The 26,679-nt window shown below is 23.4% G+C and overlaps 1 protein-coding gene across 1 annotated transcript; it reads left to right on the forward strand.

Moving 5' to 3' along the window:
* The first annotated feature begins 337 nt into the window (after nt 1-337).
* Nucleotides 338-26,679, forward strand: LOC117171813 (SET and MYND domain-containing protein 4-like). Its single transcript, XM_033359442.1, has 6 exons — nt 338-578; nt 6,952-7,707; nt 12,940-13,181; nt 16,269-16,424; nt 23,324-23,641; nt 26,546-26,679. Exons 1-6 carry the CDS (start codon nt 368-370, stop codon nt 26,582-26,584), a joined length of 1,722 nt encoding a protein of 573 aa, XP_033215333.1. The 5' UTR covers nt 338-367; the 3' UTR covers nt 26,585-26,679.

The raw sequence follows: 26,679 nt of genomic DNA on the forward strand, positions 1-26,679 counted from the left end.
TTGCATGAAAATCGCATTATTTTTTAAACGGTTACTCAAAAATTCTAATTTAGGATTGAGAAATTACTTTTGATGCGTTTTTCAATAATTATTAATCATAAATATTAAATCTGAATATTTATATAATTCAAACTCAGCGCGCAAACAGTGACCAATCAGGTTGTCGGCGCCTGGTCAACACGTCGTAAGCGCAGTTTAAAAAGTTCCCATTATTGGGAACACTGGTTGGCAATACTGCAGTGGTTAGTCCCAGAGTTTTATAAAGTGAGACAAAGCGTCAGATAAAAAGACCGTTACATAAGTATTTTTGGAGCAACGCAAATACTTAAATTGTCTCTAATTAGATATTGCGATTTTTTTTTTAATTATGGAGATCGACGAGAACCTTAAAGAAATGTTCGAAACGAATTATTTGATATTACAACTTCCATTTCCGGACGATTTTTTATTGGAAATGTGTCTTAGAGAATTGATATGGGGCCAACCGGAACCAACTCCACCAGGTCTAAAATTACCGTTTCTGGAAATCCCAGTACTCAAAAAGTCTGAAAAAATATCAATGGTGTGCTGCATAGCCGGTAAGTCGAATAAAAAATGCAAATTATATTTTAGTGTTATAAAATCAAGCAGAAAGTTTTTCAAGGCCAGTAAAATAAAAAAATATTTAAACGACGAAAGGCAGATGAAAACCAAAATTTCGTCCTTTCTATTCTAAAAGAAATCTTCAAAATAAAACAAATATTCCTTTTTCAATTCAGAAATTTTTTTTAAAGAGAGTGCATCCCCAAATTGCTATAAATCTGATGCCATCTACCTTCCAACTCTGTAGAAATCTTAAGAATAATATTTCCCTCTTAAAATTAAAAAAAAAAATTCCCTACGAGCTTGATCAAAATGTTAATATTTGAAAAAATGTTCCTCTTCCAATTTATAAAAAAATACAAATAAAATGGCTTGTCTGTTATTTATCAAAATCTTAAAATCAAAAAATGGCCTCTTGTAATACAGAAAAATTTAACTAAAATTCTGTCACTTTCTACTCTGTGAAAATCTTAAAAACAAAAATATTTCCGTGTTACAATTCATGAAATATTGGAAACCACCTCCTTTCCAACTCAATAAAAATCTTTAAAATAAAACATGTCTCTCCCAATTTAGAAAAAAAGTCATAAAAATGATAAACCAAAAAGTTCCTCTTCCGATTTGTAATTTTTTTTCTTATTTCTTTCATTTAAAAATTATAGTTATGAAATTGAAACGTTGCTTTTTACAAATAAATTTTTTTAAGTTGAATTATTCTACGTATAAGTCATTTCAAATGATTAATTGTTTAAGTGTTATATGCATGAAAATGCAATACTTTAACTAAAAATCTAATCTTTAAAAAAAGAACAATTAATACTGTAACGTTAAATGTTTAAATTTAATACTCTGAAATTCTAACGATTCTATGTTTATATTTAAAAAATTCAGTTTCAAATTTTCTAGTTTTTATTATTTGATTTTTATTTGCTTATTTTAAATAAAGTGTCAAATATCTCTAAATGTTAAAAAAATTAAAATTCAGTGCGTTAAAAGTTTAAATATTTTAGGCTAAAAGAATATGTACAAATGTTTAAAGATTTAATTAAAGCGTTTATTCTTCAATATATTGTATAATAAATTGTGTTGTAAAATCAGTTATTGTTTAGTTTTTAATGCTCCAACTACAATTTAGTTTCAAAAAACCAATAATTTATTTAAATTAAAATTTATATTTGAGGCAGAATACCCAGAAGTTCCACTCTAAAGCTAGACATTTTTCCATTTGAGTAAAAACTGAACTGCAAAGTATTTTAAACAATTTTAGGCTAGAAATATTAAAAATTGAATAATTATATTTTTCCAATAAACAAAACATTTTCTTAAATTAAAAGTTAGATTATTTTCATTTTAAATAGTTAAAAAATCCTTGAAAAGATTCAAAATCTTGAAGCATCTACTTGTTATTTTCCATTTATTAAAATTTTTAGTTATTTTTGAAATTAGTTTAGAACTTCTAAACATGTTTTAAAATGATTCAAATTCTTCGAAAAAATTTGTTTAAATCTTGCAAAAATAAAAATATTTCATTAAAATCTTCCAGGTTCATTTTTTGAAATATTTTTAATTATTATCTTAAAATTAATTTCATCAAAAACTACGCATTCTATAAAAAAATTAATAATAACAAGCTTGTAGATAGTTTTTGGGTAAACAAATATTGCCTCTTTATTTTTTCGTATCTTGTCTCGTTTGTCTAAAAATGTAATTTTTCTATTTTCAATGCTGTTTTTTACAGATAAAAAATCTATGCATCCTATCAAAAAGTGACATGCATCTTTTGTCGTATCTTGCATAGTTTGAATGAAAAATGGAATTTTTTATTTTTTAATTATTTTTTGTGCCGTCAAATTTAAATTTTCAATTTTTCGAGAAATTCAAGAAGTTATGATAATTTTTTAGGGCCTTAAAACTTTCATTTTCATGTATTTTTTTTTTAGTTTCGTAAGTGCTATAACTCGGGTAATTTTTTTATCGAAAAAAGTCATTAGGAGACAATGTTTGTATTTTCAAGTACTAAAAATAACCGTACAGCGAATTTTCAAATTCGGAAAAAAGTGGTCTCAACAATTTTCAAAACCCGCTCACTTTTTAAATTTTTATCGAAAATGGCTCACCTTTTTAACTGTAGCCTAATCATTTTTTAAATGAAAGTTTAAATGAAAATGTTAATATTTTATAAAAGCAGAGAATTTCGGAGTGGAAAATTCACCTCTTGTGTTGAATATTTTTGTTCTAAGCAAGCAGTATTTGGCTTTTGATAGAAATTTGATCTTTTCTTTAATTAAAAATGCTATTCTATTTTTAGCTGTTTTTTTTTTATTGCAAATTTAACTATTTGGGTAAAAGTTGAACCAGTTTGTGGAAAAATATGTTGCACTTTGAAGGTTAATCTCTTTGGTTGAAAATGTAACTATTTTGTTCAATAGCCATTTTTTTATTAAGAATTAATTTTTTAGCTAAAAAGCTAATTTCCATTTTTTTTTTTTAATTTTAGTTTCATTAAACAATCATCTTTATTGGTAGAAAAGTGATCTTTTTGTTGGAAATTTCCTCTTTTTTGATTAATACTGCAACTTTTGTGTTGAAAATAAACTTTTTTGTTGAAAGCTTATAATTTCGGGTTGAAAATACAGCTATTTTACACACAAAAATCCGTCTTTTGGCGTAAAAGTTAAATTTGTTGAAAATGCGTCTATTTGGTTAGAAAATTTAAGTTTTAGGTTGAAAGTTTAGCTACTTTGTTAAAAATTATTTTTAATTCGATTGTTAAAGATTCATCATTTTAAATTGAAAATTTATCTCTGGTTGAAAATTAAATTATTTTGTTGAAAATACATTTTTTGGCAAAGAATTAATATGTGCAGTGGAAAGTTCAACTGTTTTGAAGAAAATTTGTCTTTTTTGTTTAAGAGTTGGCCCACTCTATTAAAACTTTATTTTCCTGGTTGCAGATTCATTTTTTTTAGTTGTAGATTAATTTCTACTTGAAAATTAAATTATAATGTTAATTTTTTATAATTAAAAATTGATATTTTTACTTTAAGAATGAAAATGAGGCTGAAAATTCGACTATTTGATTGAAAATTTATTTTTGTAGTAGAAAATTCCAGTATTCTGTTAAATTCTGTTTACAATGCGTTATTCAAAAAAAGTTTAATTTAAAAATTCTTTATTTTAGATTTTTATTTTTAACCATAGAAATATTTTTGATTTAAAGAATTTTAAAATACAGTCTTAAAGACTTAAACAATTAAAATTTAAAAGCATTTGAAGTTGAAAATTTTTGATAAAAAACTGTATTATTTTGTTAACTGTGGATATAAATAAATGAATAAATAATTTTTAGAATGGATCTGTACCTTAAGTATTAAAAACTAAATAATAATTTATTTAATAAAACGATTCTAAATTCGTTCAAAGATCAAGAATTTTCAGATTGTTACTTTTTCAATACGAAAGTCTTAGTCTTTAGAAAATATAAAGTTAAGATTGAAACTTGATAAACTATTTTTAAGTTAAAAATAACTTAATAATAATACAATCGTAATTAATGGCTTTTTTTAAATTAAAAATATCGTTTTAGTCTAAATGATTCACTTTTTAACCTATTTAATTTGAAATTTTTTAATTAAGAAAAAGAATAATTATTTATTATTAAGCGATATTTGATTGTTAATTTAATGCGAGTAAATTTAAGCCAAATATTTAAAAGTAAACCATTCTAAACATATTTTAAAATTAATAAAATTTTCAGTTCCATTTTGGGAATCTCTTAATGTCTTTTTAAATATTCTGTTAAAATAATTATTCAAAATGAAAAATCATTTTCAGTTTTCCTAGGAATATTAAGAAAATATTTTTATTCTTTTGGAGCCTTTCACAATTCTTAAAAGGATTCTAAATTTTTGTTTGAAATTTGAAAAAATTTACTTTTTATTCTAAATTAGGCTGTAGGTATTTGCATAAAAATTTCAGGTACGAATAGTCGAATTTTAAGTTTTAAATTAATTTTAAATCTGTTTAAAAATTCGAAAAAGCTCTTTAAATTACTCTAATTTTGTCTACAAATAATAAGTGTTCAATTGTTATTTATAAATCCAAATTTGAAGGAAGTTTGTTTAAATTCGCAGGATTTTGTAGAAGCTGTAAGACAAATTTAATTAATTTTAAAGTTATTCAGAAGTTGTACAAAAATGTCATAAATAATTTTAAATTTGAACAAAATTTCCAAATTCTAGATTTCTCAATATTTTGAAATAAAATTTTTAAAGTTTTCAAAAATGTTTAAACTATTTAAAACAAAAATGATTTAACTTCTAATTTAAAAACTTTTAAGCTAAACAAATTTTAAGTTTTAAACAATTTAAATCATTTGCTTTAAACTTTCTCTTTTGTTAAAAATTAATTTTTGGTGGCTGAAGATTTATTAGTTTATTTAAAAATTCATTTCTTCGGTTGAAAAATGAGTTATTTAATTGAGAACTTCTTTTTCTTTGTATATCTTTTGGTTGAAATGTTTTAAACTGAAAATCTAAGTATTATTCTAGTTGAATATTTCATAATTTTACTTAAAAATTCATTTCTTTCGTTGAATATTTATTTTTTTCATGAAAATTTAATTATGCCATTTTTGGTTGAAAAATTATTTTATTTAGTTGAAAACTTTTTTTTGTTGAAATGAAACTGCTTGATACAAAGTTAATCTTTTCGGTCAAAAATTAAATTATTGTACTTAAATGCTTATCTTTTCAGTTAAAAATTCATCTTTTGGTACAAAATTGAACTATTCCAGGTACATATTTACAAATTTACTTGTAAACTTATTAATTTTGTTTTAAAATGTAACTATTTTTTTAAAGTTTTTTTTTTATTGAAAGTGACTTTTTTAAATGAAAATGTAACTCTTGTTCCAGTTAAATATTCCATAATATAATTTAAAAATTCATTTCTTAGGTTGAACATTTATTTATAAATCCAAATTTTAAGGAAATTTGTTTCAATTTTCAGGACTTTTTAGAAGCTGTAGGATAAATTTAATTTATTTTAAAAGTTATTTAGAAGTTTTAAAAATATTTCAAAATTAATGTTAAATTTGAAAAAATTTAAAACAACTTCTGGATTTCTCAATATTTTGAAATTAAATTTCTTAATTTTTCAAAAATGCTTAAACTATTTAAAACGAAAATAATTTAACTTCTAATTTAAGAACTTTTAAGCTAACAAATTTTTAATTTCTAAATTTTTAATGTTTTTTGCCTAAAATAACTTAATAATATTATATTAGATTTTTTAAAAAGTTTATTGATTGATATTTTAATTTAGAGTATTGAAAATGTAAACATGGAGTTATACTCTTGGAACTTAATCTATATTTTTAACTGTATAATTTGTGAATGTTTAAAATACGGAAATTTGCAGGTTATCTGTATTTAATTTAAAACTTTTTAATTGAAAATTGTTAATATTTTCTAGTTTATACCGTGAAATTATTGAGCATTTGAATACAATTTTGAATTAAAAAACTTTTAACCTTAAATTTTTAAAGTTTAAATTTCAAGAGTTTCACTTTGAATTCTTTGATTTGTTGTTTATTTTTTATTACTTTAAGGGCATGTGATACAGCTAGAAAGAAAACTACTTTTAAGTACAAATCTTAATAATAAAAGATGTAAAAAAAATTTCAACTATCAATTCGAACGGCATCAGCCGGTAACAGTGTACACGAAAATACGAACCCTCTAGAGCCTCGTTAGTGGCCGCCAGGGTTCGTATTTTCGTGTTCAACGTTACCGGCTGATTCCGATGGATTTGATAGTTGAACTAATTTTTTTTACATCTTTTATTATTAAGATTTGTACTTAAACGTAGTTTTCTCTCGGCTCTTGCATTTCTCAAAATTTGTGACCGATATTTTATGTATGAAAAAAGTTGGAATGTTCAAAAAATGTCGAGGTTCGGAAAAAAGATAAAATAATTTTCAGTGAAGTTCCTACCAAAATGCAGTACCTAAACGTACTTTATTTTACTCTGATACATTTTCCAAAGTTTCAGCTCGATATTTTATTTATAAAAAAGTTCTTAGGTTCAAAAAAATATTCAGTGAACTGAAAAAGTTAGGTCGGTAATATAGGTATTTAGCTGTGTCACATACCCTTGAATGGAAAAATGTTTAGAATAGAGTTCGATTTTTAAAATTTTATTGACCGGGAAAAATGTTTGCGAACCGAGAAATGACCGGGATTTTTTTTTGTTAGATTAAAACGGTCACCCTGATTTTCTATGTTTAGTGAAAAGTATTTTTCACTGTAAAAGAAAGATATCTAGAAATTTTCTTTTATCCTGGAAAATCTGGAATTTTTTTTGCAGGAGAAAAAGCCATGACTGACAAGAAGAACAAGGAAGCTTTGATAGCATTTACAAATGGTTTGCGTGTTGCCCCTGCATCTTCAAAAATAATAGCGCACTGTTATTATTATCGGGCAATGGTTTTGTCGAAATTAAAAGCCTATCCTGAATCATTAAGCGATATCGAAAGAGCTCTAAAGCTCCCAATAAGTGAGGAACAAAAAACCAGTTTGTCCAAGCGCAAGAAAATAGTAGATTTAATTTTGAATGAATCAAATAAAAAATCTGAAGCAAACAAAAAATCGGAAGAAAATAAAAAGGAGAGAATCCAGCTCTCATATGGAGAAAGTGAAGAAATAAAAGGAGTGAGCAGCGCCATGGCTTTAGCCTATAATGAGGAATTTGGTCGGCATTTTGTGGCAACACGTGATATTAAAATTGGGGATTTTTTAATGATTCAGAGTCCCTTAATGTGGGTTAAGCAACGAGACAGTGAGGACGATTCAAAGGGCAAAAAATGGTTCTGTGATTTTTGCCTTAATTCCACTATTAACCCTGTTCCCTGTGAAAGCTGCACATATTCATTATATTGTTCTCTGAAATGCCGATCTGAGGCTTTTGAAAAGTACCATAAAATCGAGTGTCAAATCGCAAATGTCAGATCTCCTATGGGGCCGCAAACGACATTGTTTTTGCGGACATTACTGGTTGCAACAAAACAGGGCGAAGATTTTCAGGAAGTTTATAATCTCATGGAGAAAATAAAAAATTGTAAAGGTAGGCTTTTTTAATGACTACTTAGGGCTCATCTACTAATTAGATAAAAGAAATTTTAGGGGAGGGTAAAACAAGCAAACAAAATTTTTATGCTTAAATGGAACGACTGAAAAATCCCGAAAAATAAAATTCCCAAAAAATAAAATTCCCGGCACGGTAAAATTCCAGAATTAGAAAATTCCCGAATAATCAAATTGCCGAACAATAAAAATACCGATTTGGAAAATTGCCAAAAAATAAAATACACGAATAATAAAATTATCGAAAAATAAAAATACCGAATTGGAAAATTGCCGAAAAATAAAATTCGCCAATAATAAAATTGCCGAAAAATAAAAATACCGAATTGGAAAATTCCCGAATAATAAAATTTCAGAATGAGAGGACTGAAAAATCCCGAAAAAAAAATTCCCGACACAGTCAAATTCCGCAATTAGAAAATTCACGAATAATCAAATTCGCGAAAATTAAAATTTCCGATAAATAAAACTACCGATTCGGAAAATTCCCAAATAATAAAATACACGAATAATAAAATTATTGAAAAATAAAAATACCGAATTGGAAAATTCCCGAATAATAAAATTTCCGAAAAATAAAACTACCGATTTGGAAAATTCCCAAATAATAAAATATACGAATAATAAAATTATTGAAAAATAAAAATACCGAATTGGAAAATTGCCAAAAAATAAAATTCGCCAATAATAAAATTGCCGAAAAATAAAAATACCGAATTGGAAAATTCCCGAATAATAAAATTTCAGAATGAGACGACTGAAAAATCCCGAAAAATAAAATTCCCGAATAATCAAATTCGCGAAAAATAAAATTTCCGAAAAATAAAACTACCAATTTGGAAAATTCGCAAATAATAAAATACACAAATAATAAAATTACCGAAAAATAAAAATACCGAATTGGAAAATTGCCGACAAATAAAATTCGCCAATAATAAAATTGCCGAAAAATAAAAATACCGAATTGGAAAGTTCCCGAATAATAAAATTCTCGAATAATAAAATTTTAGAATTATAAAATTCCCGAATTGGAATATTCCCGAATAATAAAATTGACGACAGCTTATAATATTACCGAATTGGAAAATTCCCGAATTTTAACAATTAGAATTTTTTATAAATATATTTTATTGATTACAAATACAACAATAAGATATTAGTTTCAAAAATTATTTTTTACATTTAAAATTTCGAAACTTATTTCTCGACTTTAAAATATCAATAATTTTAAATAAAATATTTCCAGGGAACGCATGTTTTTTTAATGTTCACAATATTTGAAAAAATACAAAAAGCGTTCACAAAAATAAAATTTAAAATTAATATATAAATAGATATATAAATATATGTTAATTTAAAATTTTGTTTTTGCGAACGTTTTTGGATTTTTTTAAATACTGTGAACATTGAGAAAACATGCGTTACCTAGAAATATTTTATTTAAAATTATTGCTATTTTAAATTCAAGAAATAAGCTGCGAAATCTTAAATGTTAAAAATAATTTTTGAAACTAATGTCTTATTTTTGTATTTGTAATAAATAAAATATATTTATAAAAAATTCTAATTGTTAAAATTTGGGAATTTTCCGATTCGGATATTTTATAAATCGGCAGTTTTCTGTCGCGAATTTTATTATTCGGGAATTTTCCAATTCGGTAATATTATAAACTGTCGGGAATTTTAATATTTGGGAATTTTCCAATTCGGTAATATTATAAACCGTCGAGAATTTTATTATTCGGGAATTTTACAGTGTCGGGAATTTTATTTTTCGGGATTTTTCAGTCGTCCCGCTTAAATAGAAAATCTAAAGTTATTAAAAATTAGAGGAAAGTTCAGCATAAATTGAATCAAACTACAAGTGAATTTTCTTCTCAAGAAAATACGTAATATATTGCGTTAAAAATTACTAGTTGAATTCCCTACATATATATTTCTATTTTTAACCTGAAAATATTAATTTTTAAGAAAACTGTTGAAGTTTCAAACAAGTAGTGACATTTTTACGAAAATTGAATTTTCAATTATAAATACAAATTTGCAACTAAAAATCGAATAGGCAAGATAATATTTTCATTTTTTATTTTAACCAAAAAAGATCAATATTAAATGAAAAATAAATAAAACCTCAAACAAAACAGATGCTTTTTCAACCAAACACTCGACCGGGAAAAGACAGTGACTTAATTTTTTTAACGGGAATTAAAAAAAAAATTAGAGAAAAAATCTATTTCTCAGTCCGTTTTGAACAGTTTGTAATTAATCAGTCGCATTTTTATCTTTTCCAATTATGAGATTCTCAGTTTACAATACGTCATTTTAAAATATTTCACTTACAAATTTTCCATTTTGGATTTTCATTTTTAACCGTAAATTTTTCATTTAAAGAATTTTGAAATGCAGTTTTAAAGACTTGTAAAATAAAAATTTGTATCGTTTAAAATCTTCAATTTTGGATAAAAATCCTTTTCAGTTGATCGAATGTGGACATAAATTATGATTCAAGAATTTCAAAATTTTAAGGTTAAAAATTAAACTGTTTGAATTAGAAAGTCTTAGTAGTTAAACAAATGTCAAAGACCTATTGAAACTTTATAAACTTTTTTTAATTTTAAAGTAACTTCAAAATAATATATTCATAATTAAAGCCTTGTATTACATTCAAAATATTGTTTTAGCCTAAAATTTGAAACTTTTAAATGTTTTATTTAAGAAAAAAAAATTTCCTGAATATTTATAAATATTTGATTGTTCATGTAAAATCAGTAATTATAAATCAAATATTCAAAACGAAACAAAAAAATAAACTCCGAAGGTTACAATTTTAATTGTCCTATTTGAAAAAATGTAATTTACAAGCAAAATTGTTGAATTTTAATGCATAATAATTTTTTTAAATCAGAAAAATAAAGAAAGTAATTATCATTTTTATCTTAGTACAGGAAATTTCAGTAAAAAAATATAATTTAAAAAATACAATTTAAAAAATCCCTTTTCCAAGTAAGAATTCATCACAATCTAAAAGTTTCCTCTAAAAAGAAAATACTAAAAAAAATTCATATCCGGTTGAAAATGTAACTACTTAGTTGAAAATCCATGTATCTGTTTTTGGTAAAAATTCAACTATTTGGTTGAAATTTTATATTTTGCATTATAAGATTAACATTTGTTTGAAAATGTACGTAGTTTGTGGAAAATTCGTCTTTTTGTAGAAAATTGTTCTTTGGGGTTGAATATTCATTTTTTGGGCATAAAATTCAACTATTACAGATTCATAATTTTTGTTTCAAATTCGTCACAACTGAAAATTTCAATTCCTCTTGTATTTAAAAATCGATCTTTTTCAGTTAAAATTTCAAAAATTTGGATGAAAATTTTTAAAAATTAAAAATCAAATTAATTCGTTGACAATTTACTTATTTTGTTTAAAAAAATTTTATTCAAGTATCCCAATAAAATCTTTCTAATTATAGCTAATTAAAATTATTTGGTTTAAAGTCACTTTTTTTTAAACTTATTATAATTTTTTTTGCTGGAAGATTCATTGGTTTAATTCACTGAAAATCTAAGTAATATTCTGGTTAAATATTCCATTATTTTACATAAAAATTAATCTTTTTCGTTGAATATTTACTCTTTGTCTAAAAATTTAATTATGCAATTTTTTGTGAAAAATTATCTTATTTAGTTGAGAACTTTTTTCCGTAGAAATTAAAATTTTAATGAAAAATGAATCTTCTGGGTCGAAAATTAAATTATTCTAGTTAAATGTTCATCTTTTCGGTTAAAAATTCATCTTTTGGTTCAAAATTGAACTATTCCAGGCAAAATGTAACTATTTTTTTTTTAACGTTAGTTTTTTGTTGTTGAAAGTGACTTTTCAAAATGAAAGTGTAACTATTATGCCAGTTAAATATTTCATAATATAATTTAAAAATTCATCTCTTAGGTTGAAAATTTTCAACCTGTTCCAAATTATTTTGTTGTCGAAATTTAATTTTTTTTAACTGAAAAATTAAAATAGGTGTTTGAATTTTGAGGCATATATGAAGACGTTGCTTTTGGTTGACCGGGAAAATTTGAAGAACTTGCTCAGTAAATGACCGCGAATTTTAAATCGTCTGCTGAATCGCCATTATGATTATTGTATTTGCAACAAAACCCATAAATTTTGATGCAACTATTTGAATTTTTAACAAAATACAATATTTTGTCAGCAAATAATTGAATTTTCAACTTTAAAATATAAGTGTATAACTTTAAAATATAAATGTTCGTCCAAAAATTAAATGTTTAACTTTTTAATTACAAGAATGATTTTTTAATCGTAAGAAACAAATATTCAACCAAATAGTTAAAATTTTTTGCAAAGAAATGAGCTTTTAGCTAAAATCATGAATCTGCAACCAAAAAAATACATTTTTATTAAAGTAGGGGCATTTTTAACCCGAAAAGATGTAACTTCAACCAAGAGAGATCAATTTATTTATTTATTAAATAATAAAAGTTTCAACTAAAAGTAAAATTTCTTTTAAAAAGTACGATTTTTTTAAGTAGAAAAATAAATTTTTAACAACAAAGTTGAATTTTCAGCAAAATAAATGAATTTACAATTAAATAGTTGTATTTTCTAACAAGAATTATAAGATAACTGGCAGACTCGGCCACGACGACATGTGACGTCAAATAGATTGTAGCATCAAAAAATCGAAACATGGCGCCAACTATTGGTTGCTGACCCAACCTAGATAACGTAAAACGTTGAAATGTCGGTCAATAAACTAACTTACACAGCCATCTGTTAGAAAGCTATGGAACTTACAGATAATTATAACTCTTTTTCCTATCATAAACATTTAATTTACGTTTTAAAAAAAATATTGAGGTAATTAATCGAGATAAAAAGTATCCTATCCTTTAAGTTGGAGCAAATTATACACAGTGCATGAAATTTCATCAAGATCGGTTAAGTAGTTTTGGAGTTTAGTGGCGACAAACATCGTGACATGAGATTTTTATATATCAAGATTTTTTTTAATATGTAGAACAAATGATAAGTATAGAGACTTGGTTTTGTTTGATTAGTTAATTAATAGCTTGATTAATTAAGAAATTTCCCTGCAAATTTCGCTGTGAATCACTGAAAATGACAATTTAAAAAAATATGGTAAATCCATAATTAATAATAATAATTGATTTTTACTTGAAGATAAAAGAACATCTGGTTTCAAGGATGGAAAGTTGAATGGTGACAGTGCGAATGCAGTTTTGAGTTTACTGCATCATATGGATAAACAACAACTTTCTGGTATAGTTCACCATTCTATCCAAATAGTGGTTGCTTTAGTAAAGAATACTAATTTTTTAAAAAAGAAAAACCCTATCGATGTACACCATTTGGGAAATCTTCTCGTATTTCTCAGTTACATTGTCCACATGAATTTATATAGGGTAAGTTTCCAAGTTCGATTAATTTATTCTCAATTTTATTTTGACCCTTTTATGTTTTAGAGTAAGGAAACCAAAAAATTTAATTATTCTCTTATCTTATATGTTTGAAAAAAGGCCGTATTTAAATTACGTAACGGATTCTAGGCCCTCTCTAAAACCCTACATCCCCCTGTAAAAAACGTTACAAATATTTTTACTCCCCCCCCCCCTTTTTCCTGTGCGTAATTTTTAGTTTCCAAAAATATTTTTTCTATGGTTTCGAAATCAAAATATTCTAACTGATGTAATTTCAAATAAAAAACATGATTTTTTATGAAAAATGTTGAATTTTACCACAAAAAATTTAACCATGTTTTTTGCAATTGAATTTTTTCTGTCTGTCGCTTTTTACCAATTTTTGAAAAATTATTGCATTTTAATAAATGGCGGCTTAGTTTTTCCTGGGAATCATTCTCTACAATTCTACTATTTCAAATTTGAAAAATAAATAAATAATCTTCAAATATAATTATTTGTTTTAAAAACATTTTGTTTAAAAAAAAATGTTCTTACAATTTCAGCCATAGAAAAATTTATTTCAAAATTGGAAACATTAGAGTTGTAGAGAATGTTTTCATAAAATAGAATCTTTTATAAACGAAATAAAACAGTTTTTCCGGTAAAAATTTATTAAAGTTTCATAGTTTACATTTCAATTAAAAAAGATGAAATTTATACAAAAAAATAATTTTAAAATGAAAAAGTCGAATTTGCTCTGAAAAAATATTTTTCGCTTAAGAAAAAATTAAAGTGTATATAAATTATGGAACCTTGAAACCAAAAGACGAATTTTCTCTGCAAAAACTGAATTAAAAAAAAAGACTTTAGAAAAAATAATAATTTTCCACAAAATTGATGCTATTTTACCCCATAAAAATGAAATTTAAAAACAATAATTTTTTTAACAATGTAGTTTAGCTTTTATCAAATTAGTTGAATTTTCAATGCAAAAAGATTAATTTACAACATAATAGTTAAACTTTCAACCAAAAAGATGAATTGTCAACTAAAAATATAAATCTTTAACAAAAAAATGATTTCTTAACAAATTGATTCTACCAAATCTTTCAAAGAAAATAGTTTAAAGCAAAGAAGAATAACTTTAATCAATAAAGTTGCATTTTTATACGAAAAAAAATGTCTACTAAAACAGATGAATTTTTAAATCAAAAAGATAATTTTTCAAAAAATCGTTAAATATTTTGTTAAAAAAGATTTCAGTCGATGTTTCACGATAAAAATTTAAATTTTCAAACAAGAAGTAAGTTTCTATAAAAAAAAAAACAACAACTGAATTTTAATTCAAAAAGTCAATACTTCCAAAAAGGATGACTTCAAGATGAAATTTCTCCTAAAAGAGATAAATTTTTATTCACGAAAAAAATTGCAAAAAAACAAAATTCGTGGAGTTTTCATAAAAAAAAGATTACAGTTAACTTTTCAAGATAAAAATATTAATTTTTTAACAAAAAATAAGCGTCGACAAAAAATTGACATTTTATACAAAAAGATAAATTTTTTGACCAGAAAGGATAAATTTTTAACAATATAGTTACATTTTCTACCAAATAGTTGCATTTTTATTCATGAAAGATGAAGTTTGTACAAAAAGAGATGAATTTTTCATTTTAAAAAAGTGAAATTTTCAACCAAATCTATAATTTTTCAACAAAATTGTTGAACTTTCAACCAAACAATTGCATTTTTATCTAAGAAAGATGCAATTTCTCTTAAAACAAATATAAAAACTTTTTTTTTTAATACTCAAAATAGTTAAATTTTTATCCAAAAAAGATTTCAGTTTACATTTGAAGATCAAAGTATGCATTTTTTAACAAAAAATAAGATTCGACGTAGAAAATTGAAGTTTGAACTAAAACAGATTAATTTTTAATAAAAAACGACAATTTTTTTTTAAATATGAGTTTTTATCCAGAAAAGATTTCAGTTTTTCCTTCATCACCAAAATATAAATGTTAAACAGAAAGAAAAATGTTCTAGGAAATGGGTAAACTTACAAAAAACAGCAGACTTTGTAACCAAATTTTTCCATTTTTAACCTAACAGTTGCATTCTTATCCAAGAAAGATGTAATTTTTTGTTAAAACAGGTGAATTTTTAAATAAAAAAGACCAGTTTAAAAAAAAAATTATTTTTATCCAAAAAGATTTTAATTGACTTTTCAAGAACAATAAAAAACGAATTTTAAACAAAAAGTATATTTTACAGGAAATACTTGCAATGTTCATCAAAACATTTGAATATCTATTCTAGAAAAATGCAATATTTCTAGTGAAAAAGATGAACTTTTAAATCAAAATGACAAATTTTCCAAAAAAATAGTTTTCATCCAAAAAACATTTCCGTTGATTTATGAACAAAAAAAAATGAATTTGGAACAAAAACCCAAATGTAAATGTTCTAATAAATGAGCTAAATTTTTAACTGAAAAAGGCAAATTTTTAACAAAACAGTTGAATTTGCAACCAAAAAATATATCTTTTTAACGACATTGTTAAATTTTGAACCAAATAAAAAAATGTATAACTAAAAAGATAATCTGGAAGAAAAAGTTTTTGTGAATTTGAAAAAATTACGTACATTAGAAAAAAATCTTCTTTTCATAACCGTAACAAATAATCCAGCCACCATAAACAGTATGGCCAAAAGTACTTTCTGCAGAGAAAAGTGTACAGAAAAGCCATTTTTCAACCAATTTTAATTTTTTGTAATGACCTTAAGGCTTCTAGTTTCACTAAAATCAAAATACCACTTTCACTTTTATTGAACATTTAAAGACCAGGAGCAACATTTTTTTATTTTAAAAATACAGCGAAACTCTTCTATAGCGCCGATTTTGGGGCTGACGGTGGGAAAAGGAAGCCCACCCTTCTATAGCCTTTCTCGGAAAGGCTATAGAAGGGAGGGCTATTGAAGGGTTTCACTATATTTGTAAATTAGACAATATAATTATAATGACATAATCGCCCTCGAAATTGAGATTTTATTTTGGGATTTAATCTGTTCATCTGATTTGATAATTTTCAGATTAGAAGAAATAGTTTCAATGATTCAATTGCTTTCGGAATGTACCCAGTTTTCAACCTGCTTAACCATTCCTGCGCATGCAACACTTTATCTTACGATGATAAAAAAAGAAATAAAATCTTGAGAGCTTGCAAGAACATCAAAAAAGGCGAACAGGTATCTAGAGTCTTGAATCGTTGGAGGGGAAGTGGGATGAGGGGAGAAAAAAAGGAGAGGGGATAAAATTAAAAGTGGGGGATTAGTAAAGTTAGTTGGATGAACAAGTGAGGCGCGGAGAAGGGTATGCGAATTAGGGGAGAATAATTTCGTAAGGGATCATCCATAAACTACGTTCCCAATTTTGCCCCCCCCCCCCTCCCCGTCATTGAAAGTAACGTGACATTTAATCCAGGTATTATTGCATTTCTAAATTAGGAAAGGTGAATTTTTAACCGAAAATATAATAGTTCAACTTTTAATTAAACAAAAATAATTTTTAATTATAAAAAGAAACGAATTTCGTACACAAAAATTGATTTTTTATTTAAATTATTGAATTTTAAAGACAAAATGACGAATTTTGTTTTTTAGTTATCAAATTTTTAATTATTTAATTTCTTAATCATTTAATTATCAAAAAAAATATATGAAATTTTCATTTAAAAAAAGTTAATTTTATACCAAGAAAAGACGAATTTTCAACAAAATTCAAGAACTCTCAACCCAAAAGATGAATTTTCAAATAATTAAATTAATTTTAAAAAAAGAAAACGAATTTTAAAGAAAATAGTTGAATTTTAACAAAAAGTTGAATTTTTACTTAAAAAGAACCATTTTCGACCAAAAATGAAACAGTTGTACAAAGTACATTTTCAAAAAAAAAAAAGGAATTTCATTTTAAAAAATGAATTTCGAAGAAAATAGTTCAAACTAAAATCTTAGTTGTTAAATTTTTCACCGCAAAGATGAATTTTTTAACTAAAATATTAATCTTCTACCAAAAAAAAATGAATTTTTAACAAAATTCAAGGCAACAGTTGAATTTTTTTTAAATTCAAGAATTCTCAACCAAAAAGTCGAGTTTTCAACTAAAAAGAGATGAATTTTAAAACAAAAAGATTAATTTTAACTAAAAAAAAGGAATTTTTAAGAAAGAAAAAATCTATTATTTTATTTTGCATTAAGCTGTTCAACTTTAAAACCTTGTTATTAAATTTTTAAACAATTAGATTAATTTTCAAATAAAAAACAAACAATTCTTCCACAAAAGTCAAGAATTCTCAACAGAAAAGTCGGATTTGCAACTAAAAAAGATTAATTTTAAAACAAAAAGAATAATTTACTACCAAAAAAGACACATTTTTCACAGAATTCAAGAATTCTAAACCGAAAAGTTGAGGTTTCAACTAAAAAAGATGAATTTTCAAACAAAAAAAAGGATTTTTTAAACAAAACAATTAATTTTCTACCAAAAAATATGAGCTTTTAAACAAATTCAAGAGTTTTTCAAAACAAAAAGCAAATTTTTTTACGAAATCCAAAAATTCTGAAACAAAAAGTCGAGTTTTCAACTAAAAAAGATTAATTTTAAAACAGGAAAATAATTAACTACCAAAAAAGGACAAATTTTTCACAGAATTCAAGAATTTTAAACCAAAAAGTTGACTTTTCAACTAAAAAAGATAAATTTTCAAACAAAGAAGATGATTTTTTAAACAAAAAAGAGCAATTTTTAAATAAAAAAATTAATCGACAACCAAAACAGATGAGTTTTTAAACAAATTCAAGAGTTTTCTACGAAGAATTAAAGTTTCAACTAGAAATTATGATTTTTGAAAAAAAAGAAAAGATGAATTTAAAAAATAAACGAATTTTCAATCAATTTCAAGAATTCTCAACCTAAAAGTTGAATTGTTGAACAAAAATATTAATTTTTTACTATAAAAGCAGAATTTTCAATATTAGTCCAGAATTTTTAGCCAAAAAGTAAAATTTTCAACTGAAAAAGTTGAATTTTTAAAGAAAAAGATGAAGTTTCTACAAAAAGAAAAAACTAATTTTTAATAAAACTCAAGAATTCTTAACCAAAAAGTAGAATTTTCTACTAAAAAAGTTGAGTTGTTAAACAAAAAGAATAATTTACCATTTTAACACTTGGAAAGTTAATTTTATACAAAAAAAAGACGAATTTTCAACAAAATTCAAGAATTCTCAACCCAAAAGTTAAATTTTCGACTAAACTAGATTAATTTAAACCAAAAAAAAAACGCATTTTCTACAAAATAGTTCAATCTTAACAAAAAATTGAATTTTTACTTAAAAAGCACTATTTTTGACCAAAAATGGAATATGTAAAGTTACAATAACATAAAAAAATTTTCAATAAAGAAAAAAAGAACTTTGAACAGCGATTCATTTTCCATTCGAAGAGATAAATTTTTTAATAAAATTTTGAATCGTCCACAAGCTGAATTTTTAAGAAAGAAAGAAAAAATATTTTTTTATATTTAATAAAGTAGTTTAAATTTAAAGCCTTGTTAAATTTTAAACAGAAAGATTAATTTTCTACTAAAAAAAAGAATTTTTTACATAATTCACGAATTTTTAAGCAAAAAGTTGATTTTTAAAATAAAAAAGAATTTTTTAACAAAAAAGAGGATTTTTTAAACAAACAAAAATTAGTTTACTACTCAAAAAGTTAAATTTTTATTTAATTTCAAGAGGTTTCAACGACAAATTTAAATTTTAACTTTAAAACCTCGTTTTTAAGTTATTAACAAAAAGATTAATTTTATACTGAAAAAAAGGATTTAAAAACAAAAAGATTAATTTGCTACCAAACAGGACAAATTTTTAACAGATTTTAATCATTCAAAACCAAAAATTTGGCTTAACCTTAAAAGATAATTTTTAAACAAAAACAACCACTTTTTAGACAACCAAAAATTAATTTGCTACCAAAAAAGATGAATTCTTTCAAATTCAAAAGTTTTCAACAAAAAATTTAAATTATAACTTGACATGATGAATTTCTAAACAAAAAACTTCATTTTCGACTGAAAAAAAAACTCATTTTTAACAAAATTCAAGCATTTTCGACCGGAGCGTTTAATTTTCAACTAAAAAAGAAGAATTTTTAAACAAAAAGATTAATTTAAACTGTAAAATACGAATTTTTAATAATATTCAAGAATTCATAACTAAAGAATTAAGTTTTCAATTAAAAAAGATTACTTGTATAAAGAAATTTATTAAGTTTCTTTCAAAAGAAAAAACTAATTGTTTACAAAATTCAAGAATTCTTAACCAAATAATCGAGTTTTCAACTAAAAAAGATGAATTTTTAGTCAAATAGAGCAATTGAGTACTAATTTACTGTAAGATTATTGAAAAATTGTCTCTGATGGTAGTAAATTAATCTTTTTGTTTAAAAATACATCTTTTTTTATTTTAAAATATAACTTTTGGTAGAAAATTAATCTTGTGGTTAGAAAATTCTTTTTTTTCTGTTAAGAATTTAACAACTATGTTCTGAAATTTAACTACTTTATTATAAATGAAAAAAATTTTCTTTCTTTTCTAAAAATTCAACTTTTTGGTAGAGAATTCGCGAAATTTATTAAAAATTTGTCTTTTCTTGGTAGTAAATTAATCTTTTTCTTCAAAAATTAATATTTTTTCGTTGAAAGTTCAACCTTTTAGTGGAGAATTTTTTAATTAAAAAAAATTTGTTTCGCTAGCAAATGAAACTTTTGGTTTAAAAATGCATTTTTGTGTTTAGAATTTGGCAACGACGTTTTTAAGTTAAACTACTTTGTTAAAAATGCATTCTTTGGTTAGGGATTTAAAATTTTACTTAAAAATTCATCTCTTTGGTTGGAAATTGAACTATTTTATTGAAAATTCCTTTTTTTTTTTTGTTGTTTTTTTTTAATTATTTTGGTATTCGAAAATGTACCTATTACATTTTTGATCGAAAATAGTGCTTTTTTAAATCAAAATTTCATATAAATTTTTAAACCAAAATATTAATTCTTTACCGAAACAAACGAATTTTTTACAGCATTTAAGAATTGTCAACTAAAAAATTGAAGTTTGTAGCAACAATATGCATTTTTCAAGAAGAAGATTAATTTACTAAGAAAAAAGACGAATTTTCAATCAAATTCGAGAATTCTCTACCAAAATGTGTAAATTTCAACTAAAAAAGAGGAATTTTCAAACAAAAAGATTAATTGACTACCATCAAATACGATCTTTAATAATATTCAGAATTTAGTTGATAACTCTTGAATTTTTTTAAAAAATTCATATTTTTTGATCATAAATTAATCTCTTGCTTTAAAAATTTTGTTAAAAAACTATTTTCTAGTTTAAAATTCAACTTTTTGGATTAGAATTCTTAAATTCTGTTAAACATTCATCTTTTTTAGTAGTAAATTAGGTTTTCTTCTTTAAATTCATCTTTTTTTGAAAATCCAAAATTTTGGTTTAGAATGATTGTTGAATTCTGTTTGAAAAATCGTCTTTTTTAGTGATAGATGATTATTTTTGTTTAAGAGTTCATCTTTTTTTAGTTGAAAATTTAACTTTTTTGTTGAGAATTCTTAAATTTTGTTAAAAATTGTTTTTTTTTCTGTCGAAAATTAAGCTATTTGTTGAAAAATTCATCATTTCCGGTTGAAATTCAAATGTTTTGTTGAAAACTCTTGAATTTAAATAAAAATTCACCTTTTTTAGTAGTAAATTAATTTTTTTGTTTAAAAATTCCTCTTTTTTGTTAAAAAATTCTTTTTTAGTTTAAAAGTCAACTTTTCGGTTAAGAATTCTTGAATTCTGTAAAAAATTCGTCTTTTTGTTTGTAAATTAGGTTTTCTTCTTTAAATTCATCTCTTTTTTTTGTTGAAAATCCAACATTTTGGTTCAGATAAAGAATTTTTTTTTTAATTTCAAGAAAGTAGGTCAACTTGTAAACCTATTGTTAAACTAGTAGTAAATTAATCTTTTTGTTTAAAAACTCATTGTTTTAATTTGAAAATTCGACTTTCTGGTTAAGAATTCTTCGATTTGGTTAAAACGTCGTTTTTTATTTTGATGAAACTTGATCTTTTTCTTTAATAATTCATTATTCTTAGTTGGAAATTTAACTTTCTGGTTAAGAATGGTTGAATTCCGTTTTAAAAAATCGTTTCTTTTGGTGGAATATTAATCTTTTTGTTTAAAAAATTCATCATTTTTAGTTGAAAATTCAACTTTTTGGTTGAAAATTGTTGAACATTATTGAAAATTCGTCGTTAATGGTAAGAAATTAATTTTTTTGTTTAAAAATTCATCTTTTTTAGTTTCTTCTTCTTTTTTTTGTAAAAAATTACTTTAAAATATATAATTCCTGAATATTTATAAAAATTTGTATTTTATGGTGGTAAATTAATCTTTTGGTTTAAATTCTTTTACATTTTTAATAAGGTAGTTCAACTTCAAAACTTAGTTGTTACATTTTTACTAAAAAGATTTTGTAATTTAATTTCTATAATTTAGTAAAGAAATCTACTATTTGGTAAAAAATTATTTTTCGCATAATTAAAATTTTTTTTAATTAAGTTTAATTCTTTCATTTTACCTTGCTTAGGTTAAAAATTCAATAATACCCGGATACGTTTTTCAACAAAAAGAGTAATTTTTTACTAAAAAAAGTTTTTTCGAGAATTCTTGAATATTTTTGAAAATTCGTCTTTTATGGTAGTAAATTAATTTTTTGTTTATAAATTGATCTTTTTTTAGCTAAAATTTAAACTTTTTTATTGAGAATTCTTTCATTTTTTTTAATTCGTTCGTTTAGATAAAAAATTAATCTTTTGATTCAAAAATTCCCCCTTTTGTTAAAAGATGTAACAACTAGGTTTTAAAGATGCACTGCTTGATTAAAAATGTAAAAAATAATCTTTCCGTTGTAAAAATTCAACTTTTGAGTAGCGAAATCTCAAATTTAATTGAAAATTCGTCTTTTTTGGCAGTAAATTAATCTTTTTCGTGAAAAATTCATATTTTTCGTTGAAAGAAAGGTAAATTTTGAACCAAAATTGGAATGGTTAAAACTTTTAATTCAAAAAAATAATTTTAAATTATAAGAAAAAATAGTAATTTTCTACCAAATAGTAGATGTTTTTGCTAAATTATAGAACTTTAAAAATAAATTGACGAATTTTCTGTACAAAACAGTTGAATTATCAAATAAAAAATATGAAATTTTGATTTAAAAAAAGTCAATTTTATATTAAAAAAGACGAATTTACAACAAAATGTAAGAACGCATAATTCAAAAGTTGAATTTTCAAATTTGATTTGGAATTCTTGAATTCTGTTAAAAATTTATCTTTTTTGGTAGTAGTAAATTAATCTTTTCGTTTTAAAATCGATCTTTTTTGGTGGAAAAATCAACTGTTTGGTTGAGAATTTTTGAACATTGTGAAAAATTACTTTTTAAAATGAAAACTAATATTTTTGTTTAAAAATTTAACAACGAGGTTATAAAATTGAACTACTTATTAAAAATTGAAAAAGAAATTTTTTATTTTATTTTTGAAAATTAAACTTTTTCGTTAAGAAATATTTAATCTTGTTAAATATATATTATTTTTTATTCTATAATTTATATTATTATATTTAAGAAGATTAAATATTTCTTAACGAAAAAGTTGAATTTTCAAGAATAAAACAAAAAATTTCTTTTGCAATTTTTAATACGTAGTTCAACTTTAAAACCTAGTTGTTAAATTTTTAAACAAAAATATTAGTTTTCATTTTTAAAAACTAATTTTATGTATATATATATATATATATATATAATTGTATAAATAATATAAATTAAAATATTAATAATAAATTTACCTATTCCTTTTTTTGGTCAAAAATATTTCTTTTTAAGTAAAAATTCAACTTTTTGTTAGAATTGAACTATTTTGTTAAATTGGCAACTTTACTTTTCATACACACAAAAAAAAAGTTCGTGGATGATTCTAGACGCGAAGCGCCCACTTGGACTAATTTTTTTATTTTATTTAATTTTAACTTTTTAGATATTTGTCTCGTATAATACCTTCCAAGTAATCGAAATGACAGTGGAAGAAAGACAAAAATTCATGCTTCAAAATAAGTTTTTCAAGTGTAAATGTGACATATGTGTAAGAAACTACAAATACAAGTGCGAATTGAAAGGAGTTTTAAAATTGCCAGCGCATTTGAAAAAAAAGTTGCGAAAAAAACACAACGACACAGAGATTTTATGGGAAGTATTGAAATTAGTACTCAACGAATATAAACATCCCAGCTGGGAAGCCAAAATGATTGAATGGGCGCTGGTGGATGCTCACTTGGGAAATACGAATCTGACTCAGGTAAATTCAAATTTTGAAAATCTTTTGAAATGTAATTAAGAATTGATTCCTTCCATTAGCAGGGTGGCGACTTGATCAGGAAACCGGGCAATTACCAGGGATTTAATTTTTAAAAATCGGGAATTTATTTCTGATCAGAGTCAAATTTAAGTTTTCATTATTTTTATAATTTTGTTCAATTTAGAAGAGTGATTTATACTTTATTTAAAGTTGCAGATTTTTCAGATTTTTTTGGATTACTCAAGTGTCATAAATTATTGAATTAATGGTATTTCAAAGATGCAGAAACAATCATTTTCTTAATTTTTTTTTCTTGAAGTATTTTGTATATATAGTTTTTTTAGTTTAAAAATTCATAATTTCAATTAAAAAATTCATCTCTGACTAAAAATGTAACTACTTTGTTGAAAATTAATTTTTTTAACTAAAAATTTAACATTTTCAGTAGAAAATTGAACTATTTTGCAAAAAAAAAACAGGTTTTTTTTAGTCAAGAATTAGATTTTTAACAAAAAAATTAACAATTTTATTTTTTTGAAAATATATCTATTTGGAATAAAAATTTTTAAAAACCCACCTGTTTTGTGAAAAATTTATCTTTTTATGGTTGAAAACTTTTTTTTACAAAATTCAACTATTCTAGTTTAAAATTCATCAGTTTGGTTGCATTTCTCTTTGAAACATAACCTTTTTTTTAGAAAATTCTTCATTTCGGTTGATAATTTACGTATTCCAGATCAATATTCATCATTTTCGTAAAAAATTCCTTTTTTTTGGTAGTAAAAATAAAGTTATGTGGTTAAAAGTTAAACTCATTTTTTAAAAATTATTTTTTTATTTAAGGTTAATCATTTTATTAAAAAATTACCTTATTTAATTGAACATTAATTTTTTGAATAAAAATTTGATTATTAAATTTTTGATTGAAAAATTATCTTTTTCAGTTAAAAATGCATCTTTCTGGTTTAAAAGTCAACATTTTTAGTTAAAAATTTACAATATAATTTGAAAATTCGCCACTTTGTTTGAAGATTAAAAATTTTTTTTTAAACTTAGTTTTTTTAGTTGTTGAAAGTAATTTTTAATGAAAAATTTAACTTATTCTAATTAAAAATTCTAGTTATAGTTTAAAATTCATCTGTTTGGTTAAACAATCATTTTTTAAAATCAAAATTTGATTATTTAAGTTTTAGTTGAAAATGTAACTTTTTATAAAAAATTAATTTTGTTATTTAAAAATTAATCTATTTCAGTGAAAGATTTATTGTATTAGTTAAAAACTCTTATATTTGGTTTAGAGAAAATTTTTTAACTGAAAATTTTTAGTATTCCATTTTCAGTCAACAATTTTTTTTTTAGTTTAAAGTTCAAATATTTGTTTGAAAATATGTCTCCTTTAATTCAAAATTAAAGTATTTCGTAAAAAACGCATGTACTTTTCTGAAAAATTGTTGTTTTTTTTTAGCAGAAAATTAATATTTTTATTTTAAAATTAATTTTCCTATTTAAATTTCATATTTTTGGTTGAAATTTCATGTTTTTGGTAGATATTAATCTACTTGGTTGGAAATTTATCTTTAGGTGAAAATTCGCATCTTCAAATTGAAGATTCAGTTTTTTATTAAAAAATTTATCAGTTTGAAATTAAAAGTATTTGGTTAAAACTTGGAACTCTTTTATTAAAATTCATTTTTTATTGGTGGAAAATTAATTTTTTTCAACTGAAAATTGATCTATTATATTTTTTTTAGTTTAAAACTCCACTTCTGTTTGAAAATTGGTATTTTTTTAGTTCAAAATTGAACTATTTTGTGGAAAATTGACGTTTTTTTCCCTCGAAATATCGTCTTTTTTTTCACTTCAGTTGGAAATTCATTTTTTTTTTTTTTGTTAAAAAAAACTAATTGATTAAAACGCTTTTGTTATAAAAGAATTTTTTTTTTTGTAAAATATTCATTTTTATTAAAAATTTATCCATTCCAGTTGAAGATTTATCATTTTATTTGGTGAAAAATTAATTTCTTTTACTTAAAATTTAACTTCCATTTTGGATAAAAATGGATTTTTTCGAAACATCGTCTTTTTTGGTAGAAAATTAATATTCTTGCTTAAAAAACTCCTTTTTTGGTTAAAAATTCAAGTATTCGCGTTAAAGAATCATTATTTTGATCGAAAATTAATAATTTTTAGGTTGAAATTTTTTTTATTAGTTAAAAATAAATTTTTTCAATAAAAAATTAAATTTTTATTTTTTGTTGAAAATTGATGTATTCCAGTTAAAGATTTATCATTTTAGTTGGTTAAAAAATAATTTCTTTTACTGAAAATTTAACTATTTCATTTTTGATTAAAAATTGAGTTTTTGTTGTTATATAAAATGTAACTATTTAGATGAAACTTTGTCTTTTTTAATTGTAAATTCCTGTATTTTGTTGAAAAATCGTTTTTTTTCCAGAAAATCTATCACTTTCTTCGAAAATTGAACTATTTTGTTGAAAATCCTTTTTTTCTTTGAAAATTTGAATATTTCATTTCTTTTAATAAGACCGATATTTTGTAGTGGAAAATGTAAATATTTGTTTTAAAATTAATTCATTTTGCAATATTTTCTCCGTTGTGTAAAAAAATGTTTGAAATGAACTTCCTAAATCACAATAAAGATTGGCGTTTTGCGGAAAACATGAACATTTTACTTTTAGTCGACCGGGAAAATCGAAAAAAATTAATCTAGAAAAACTGCAAAAAAACGGGAAACGATCCGCAATTTGAAATCGTCCGTCGAATCGCCACCCTGATCGGATGTTGGCTACGCTTTGTTTCTTTAAGAAACAAACAGATTTCAAATTCTGTTGGTAAGAAATAAATACTCAGTTTTGTAGGAAATAATTTAAATAATGTTTTCAGGGTCTGTCTGGTGTTCTCAGACGTTTGTTTGGTCTGTAAAACGAGAAGAAAAGAAGGTTTTTTTATGCGGCTTTAAATATTTTATTTAAGATAAGTACTGTTTAAAATTGTTTCTAATTAGGCTTAAAGGTGTG

Source organism: Belonocnema kinseyi, chromosome 4, assembly GCF_010883055.1.
Source record: "Belonocnema kinseyi isolate 2016_QV_RU_SX_M_011 chromosome 4, B_treatae_v1, whole genome shotgun sequence".
Lineage (NCBI taxonomy): Eukaryota > Metazoa > Arthropoda > Insecta > Hymenoptera > Cynipidae > Belonocnema > Belonocnema kinseyi.

Coding starts and splice junctions, on each gene's coding strand:
- LOC117171813 (XM_033359442.1), top strand. CDS start 368: ATGGAGATCGACGAGAACCTTAAAGAAATGTTCGAAACGAATTATTTG. Junction 579..6,951: donor AATGGTGTGCTGCATAGCCG/GTAAGTCGAATA, acceptor TTTTTTTTGCAG/GAGAAAAAGCCATGACTGAC. Junction 16,425..23,323: donor ACATCAAAAAAGGCGAACAG/GTATCTAGAGTC, acceptor TTAACTTTTTAG/ATATTTGTCTCGTATAATAC.